At 40.2% G+C, this 6723-nt stretch overlaps 1 protein-coding gene across 1 annotated transcript; it reads right to left on the bottom strand.

Moving 5' to 3' along the window:
* Positions 1-3893: 3893 nt before the first annotated feature.
* On the bottom strand, positions 3894-6470 carry nkx3-2 (NK3 homeobox 2). Its single transcript, XM_023328372.1, has 2 exons — positions 5797-6470; positions 3894-5235 (listed from the first exon to the last, which is right to left on the bottom strand). Exons 1-2 carry the CDS (start codon positions 6167-6169, stop codon positions 4811-4813), a joined length of 798 nt encoding a protein of 265 aa, XP_023184140.1. The 5' UTR covers positions 6170-6470; the 3' UTR covers positions 3894-4810.
* Between the last annotated feature and the right edge of the window lie 253 nt (positions 6471-6723).

Genomic DNA, 6723 nt, shown 5'->3' on the forward strand with positions numbered 1-6723 from the left:
GGCAAGTCAATTCAGTTCAATAAAAGTTATTGTCATGTACAACAAATACTACTGAAATGAAATTCTTGAACTTCTCAGTTTTGTGTAGTAAAGCATGGTAGTGTACAATCAATAAATTCAGTAAATGCAAGTAAAATGTTTGAAAAAGTGATCCATCCATTATCTACACCTGCTTAACTTTATAGGGTCAAGGGGGGGGTCTTCTTTAAAAATATATATATATTAACCCAAAAAGCAGACCAAGCAATCTAAATAAATGATGTCTTTCATGAAAGTGGCTGCGGTGCATAAGAGGAATTTACATGAAGGTATGTGTGCCCAGATGCTTGTGTATTCCTAACCTGATGGAAACAGAGTGGAATGGGTCAGAAATGAGTGGATTGCAACAGTTGTATTATCAGTATATTTGTTATAGTTGCTGGGGAAAGTTGGTTGCAGTTCCTGGAGAAGTTATGTGGGGGGAGGCTTCCCCCACACAACTATTATTTATTTATTTTGTCCCCCTGCACTGACGTTTTGAGTACTTGTCACTCGTTCCTACTGTAACCTAAGCCCCCACTCACCCATTAATGACAACATCTTAATAAAACTCCTATAATTTTGGTTAGGTTTTGGTTTTGGTGCGCCATCCCTGGACCATCAGTGATCCCCATCTGGGCACCACATTTGAAAACCTATCAAAGGCACACATGGCAGTAATATATTGAGGGTTTGCATTGAACCATTGCAAAGATGTATAATTGTTATGCATGCTGTTGAAATGCTGTTGAAATCAACCTTTAAATTCAAAAAGACATTTGATTCGGACAGGCATTCTGCTTTTCAGAAATGTATTGTCGCTCTGCAAACTAAGTAACTGTATATTTACTAAATATAAACAATTACTAAGGGATATTGACACCGTGATATATAACAAGCAATCTTACTGGGATGAATTATTATGTTTTCAAGTTTTACTTTTGCTTAAATAAATCACGTTTTGGTGACAACATAAGTTTGTAAAGTAAGTAATGAACTCAAAATGTAGACAGTCAAAAGAAGTCTTGAAGTAATCATTTTGCTTGTGAAACCAGGTGGCAAGCTGTAGAAATTTTTGGGGGGGCTGTTTATGAAAAGGATTTACTTCATGTCAATGAAATCACACAGGCTCACATCAGCATTAAGTCTAGAGGGAAGTTACAAACTCACAGGCTTTTCTGAAGGATTCTAGCCCAATAGAGAGTAAATATACAGAGGTTTTTATAAATCCTTCTGGCATTGAAAAGACAAATATTTTGCAACAACTTGTAGCAGCTTAACTTAAGAGAAATTTCTCACAATAATTTTAGACAATTCACTAATTGCTTTGTTGATTTAAATCCAGCTTTTACTCCAAGCAGCATTCAGGGTTCCATTTTCTCCATCTTTCTTTTTATATAGTGTATAAATTACAGTGTATACCCTCTTAAGCCAACTTACAAGCTAAACAGGTGCAAATCATATCAAATATAGATGTCCAAATTAAATTTGAATCAATAATTCTTAGCAAAAGTTGTTGTTTTTTAATCTTTAAAAATATTATTTTTGGGACTCTAAAATTTATCAAACTACAAGCTGTGAAATAATCACACTGTAACTTCATGTGTGATGCCCACCAATACTTTGTTTTCCTCCAATTTACAGAATTAAAAATACAAATTTACAGTCCGTTCTGTCGAGGCATTTGGGTGTCATTCTTTTTAAAGCCTCCAGCTGTTTTGCGGAGAGTGTTGTTTGAAAGTGTGATCCATGTGGTCCAGAAGTTGAATCACAGGGGATGAAGAGGAATCTGCTCCTTGGCCACTGTGAAGCACATGGCTAAGGTAAGGTAAGGAAAGGAAAGGAAAGGAAAGGAAAGGAAAGGAAAGGAAAGGAAAGGAAAGGAAAGGACACTTCATCGCGCAATGACATGCTTTTTAGAAGCTCAATTCAAAACGTGATGAGGTTTTCATCTGGAATAAAACAACAATTTGCAGTAAAAAGAAGAATTAGATAAAATAATAAATCTGTATTTGTAGTGAATGGGCTTTTACGAAGACTGATAAAGATTAATTGTGACTCACAATTTCAAAAATCTATTATTCTGCTGCAGCTTCCTATTATTTTATCTAATAAACCGATATACTTACAAACAAAGAACTCTATAAATGAAAACAAATATTCAAAGCTGATCAAAATCTATTTCAAATGTCTGTAGATAAAACATTTGGACAAAAAATCTTTCACACTTGACTGCCTTTTCTCTCAGATTTTTCTTTGCGGCTCTCCTACCCAAGTCCAGGGCTCTTGATTCAGCAGACCATCATATATAAGTTAGCATAAAGAAGTGTCAATAATTCTCACTAATTAGATACTTATTAAGAGAGAGACCCAACTATATGCACCAGGATAAAGAAGACATTCACAATCCAATTCGTGTTGCGGGACTATATGACGTCACTGTTGAAAAAACACCATTGAAGAAGAAACAAATAATGATGACCAGTAAAATAATTATGTGATTTAAATCCCTCGTTCATAATTTATATGGAGCAACAATTTTGATTACGTGACTCCAGGTTCATGATGCGCCACATTACGCACGTTAAACTGAACCTGGAGTAGCTATTTAAATGGAATGTATTGTTAAATAGCAATTAGTCATATTTATATATATATATATACAGAGGGGCAATTAAGATAAACACATGAACCAAACCAGAGCCGATTCCAGGGGTGTAAATGTTTTTTTCTTCTTCTTCTTTTACAAATATGTATCGCAGCGAAACAAGGAAATAATAATCAAAAATCCCAAATATTTTGAGCAGAATTCAAGTCCGTCAATAATTTTCTTGTAAACTTTTTTTTGCATCTAGAAAGAAATTCATTTTATTTGCAAAGAGTATTTACTCATTTATCGCTCAAATCTGGCTATTATTGTGCCACAGTAGCGTTTACGCAATAAAGAAATAATGGGGAGACAGGATGTTAATGGACGCCAATACGGGTGTTTCCCTCCTAAATACAAGGCTGAAAGGAATTCCAGCTCCTATATGTCCCTCTGTATCACATATATACACATGCAGGTACATATAGGCTACATGTAAAGTATATGGGACTCGTCACTATCATCACTGTGTGTCATTTCGAAATCTGAAGCAACCAAGGATGCGTTGGCAGCTCTTTATCGCATTGCCTGCATCAAACAGATCAGCGGTGCGTAAGACTGTTGCGCAACAAAAATGAAGGGAAACAGTTGATACACAGGCATCTGAAGCAGACAATATTAAGTGGATTTCAGCACGTTTTGACTGATTTGCAGTCCAACGCTTTCAAGTAGGGTCAGTGGGGGATTGAATAAGCCTTTACAAGGTCAAAGATGAGGGAGTATTGCACGGCAGCTCCCTTCTGACCTCAACTTAACACCCAGGCTGTAAATATACTCGGAACAACAAGCCTACGCGATTCCTGCAATATTTCAGTACCAATATAGAAACCTCAATCCGCGAAGAAAGAGGCGTTTAAGCCTTTGTTTAGCATGAAGGAGAGGGGGAAAAAACCACTTAAAGGGCAAAACGAGAAACCTATTCTTTGTTCTTAAATGTAGGTGTAGTGACATGAGCCTCCTTAACCCCGGAATACTCCTCTGTTTGTGATGACATAGAGCCGTAAAGGTAGCTGTCAGTTCGGCCTGTACAGGAATTACAGAGCAATTCATCACGGTGTGACAGGAGGAAAGCCACCATGGCTCAGGTGAAATAAAATCTCTGAGGGATTATGTTATAAAGAGACGAGAGAGTGAAATAAATTACACTTTATTCGCTAAGTAAATCATTGTTTTTGTTTTTATATATATATCAAGCCTCGGGGATTTCCCAAGGAGGAAACATAGAAAAACCAGTTCAAGGCATGGAAATGATTTAACCAAATCAGTTCATCGCCCTGGTCACTGCAGGTGGGTATATAATAAACTAAAGAATATAACCTAGAGAACTAGTAATTAGTATTACTGATCATGAGTACCTGACCAAGTTGCAAATTAAAGTGTGCGTAAAAATGGAAAAACGCTCCAAAATGTTGGAAAACATTCTTGTTTCCTACGTTGCTCCAAGTAAAAGAACGCAAAACAAAAAAAAAATCGCATCCAGATCCAATAATTAATGCCTGATATGTTTTAATGTTATTCGATCTAAACAACCATTCAACACAAAAACATGCAAATTTCAGTCAGAAGTCGCTTCGTGCCACTCTCAGGCCCAACAAGCCTTTCTTTTAAGACCGAACCCGAACATGCGCGCTGCATGCATTTTGCACGAAGAAAAATGACATATATGCTCAAAAGTGCTTAAATATCTTACCTTTACAAACACAGCAAAAAAATTAATAAACAAAACACAATCTCTAACAGAGAGTTGCTCGTTTTAAAAAATGTCAACGGAATATATCTATTTCCAATCACTGCAGAGGTAGGAAGGCGCATGTAAAATCATATGAGGTGTCATTTTAAGTCTATAGGGTTCTTGAGGGGGTCCCAGCATCGAGATAAAATGACACAAATCAGTTTTTCATATCATTCCAGATAGCTTTTAAGGATATCTGCAGATCAGACACAGACTCTTACTAAAATATTATTTAAAGTATTTGAGAGTGTAAAAAAAAGTCTAGAAACAACCCGATGACAAATCAGGGACGCAGAGCTGATTAACGTTCCCCTCAGGGCTCTTCTTCTTGTCAGAAAAAAAAACCGTAAAGTTATGTTGGTTCCCGGGAAGAGAAGCAAACAAATGAATAATAAATAAAAGTCTCAGGGTTCTCACTGATTCCCCGCACACGCAGACAGTGTCCACGCAGGGAGGCAGTATGCGTACGGGTAATAATAGGAAGGCTGCAGGGAGAGCAGCGGGGGCCGCAGGATCTCCCCGGGGCCGTACTGTCTCTGGTCGTCCCGCACTAGAACCTTCACCGCTACCTTTTTGGCCGCCGGGGTGGATGCCATCAAGTCTGCGGCCATCTGCCGGCGTTTCGTCTTGTAGCGGCGGTTCTGGAACCAGATCTTGACCTGTGTCTCTGTTAGTTTCAGGGAGGCCGCCAGGTCCGCCCGCTCGGGCCCGGAGAGGTACCGCTGGTGGTTGAAGCGGCGCTCCAGCTCGAAGACCTGTGCGTGGGAGAAGGCGGCTCTGGAGCGCTTCTTCCGCTGCTTGGGCTGCTCCAGGTTCTTCTCGTCTGGGTTGCTGGAGTCTGCGGAGAAGACACACAAATTGGACGTGCATGTAATTTCTGATAGCAATAATTTACGTCGTTCGTTGTTTTTTTTTTATATATATATGTATTATTTGGCTTCGGGTAAATACATTGCATTGAACTGTCTTGTTGAGATTGTTCAGTTATAAGGAAACATCTCCAATTTAACCAGAATATTTGTAGAATATTGTAATTTAAAAAACGTCTCATGAACTCCGCAATTCAATCTTGCAGTATAAATGAATATTAATACAGGAAACATAGGTATAATAGTGAGGGGCTTAAACATGTGCCAGACTTCCCATTCATAATCAAGCACAAACAGAGGACAATTCGTGCGTAAAAGCGAGCAGGATGTGGAGAAGTCTTTGCAAATTAGGTCCAATGTCCTAAACGACCGTCGTGGTCGAGACATCTCTGCCCACAAAATAAAACATCTATTATTAACAATTGTTACGCAGTCTGACTCAAAATTTGTAGCTTTAACTCAAAAACAGTCGCTGTAACACATTCAGGTGTCTTTACGCACGTATGCGCGTCTTTTAAAGGCCTACCCACCCGTAGTATTGTTGGGCTCACTGTCACTCTTTGCATTCTCCGCAGCCGCAGACTCATGGTCCGTCTCCTCCTGCAGGCTCTCCTCCGGCACGTCTGATCCCGGCTCGCCGTCCCTCTCCGGCTTGCGCATTGCTTGAGTCTTTCCGTCGTTGTCGTCGCTGAGTCCGGAGTCCGAGTCGTAGCTTTTCTGCTCTGTCCGCACACAGGACGCCTCCTCGGTCCTCCCGGACCCGTCGTTCATCTCTCCGAATATTTTCCAACACGCCGCTTTGGAGAAGCATACGTCCAGCTCTGGTAAGTGTCTGCTGCAGTCCTTTTTGTTCAGGATGGCCTGGATGGAAAAAGGCATCAGCGAGTTGCCACGGACGGCCATTTTTTCCAAGGGGAGCGACGCTTTGCTCGGTGTTGAAGTTGAGTAATCAGCCCTGGTGGAGAAGGAAATGTCAGTTCATCCACATGTTAGGCTGCTCCGTCGCAAGAGTTCTGCTCAAACTGAACGTTTTCCCTCCAGCGCTGCTTTCCGCTCTCATTCCCGCAGAAGAAGAGGAGGTTTTGCAAAAACCCGCTGGCGCGATGCTTATCCGCCGCACAGATCTGCCATCAGCTCAGACTCTTTCCAGACTCCGGCCCTTTTTGCCCATTTTTTTCAACCAAACAGCCTCACCTGTGACTCACATGCACTCCCCTCTGGCGGCTATTGGCTAAACTGGGGGAAAGCCTTTTTAATGATTGGGCATTGCATAAATGACGTCATGCTGCCTTCACTCGGGTGGGGGAAAGTTAAGAAAAGTTTAAAGGAAGCTTTTTCTTTTAAATTATTGGACCCTGAAGTGACAAGCAGGTTGGATCTTCATCTATTTCTTTAACATAGCAATTCTCCAAATCAGCGATCAAACTAGATCTTTGCAGGACTGGATTTTGCCTGTT

The sequence above is a fragment of the Xiphophorus maculatus genome, chromosome 23, assembly GCF_002775205.1.
Source record: "Xiphophorus maculatus strain JP 163 A chromosome 23, X_maculatus-5.0-male, whole genome shotgun sequence".
Classification (NCBI taxonomy): domain Eukaryota; kingdom Metazoa; phylum Chordata; class Actinopteri; order Cyprinodontiformes; family Poeciliidae; genus Xiphophorus; species Xiphophorus maculatus.

Bases quoted from the DNA above. Each gene is read 5' to 3' on its own strand.
- nkx3-2 (XM_023328372.1), bottom strand. From the start codon at position 6,169: ATGGCCGTCCGTGGCAACTCGCTGATGCCTTTTTCCATCCAGGCCATC. The intron at 5,236-5,796 runs GTGGGTAGGCCT...TCTTCTCCGCAG, and splicing joins TGAGCCCAACAATACTACGG to ACTCCAGCAACCCAGACGAG.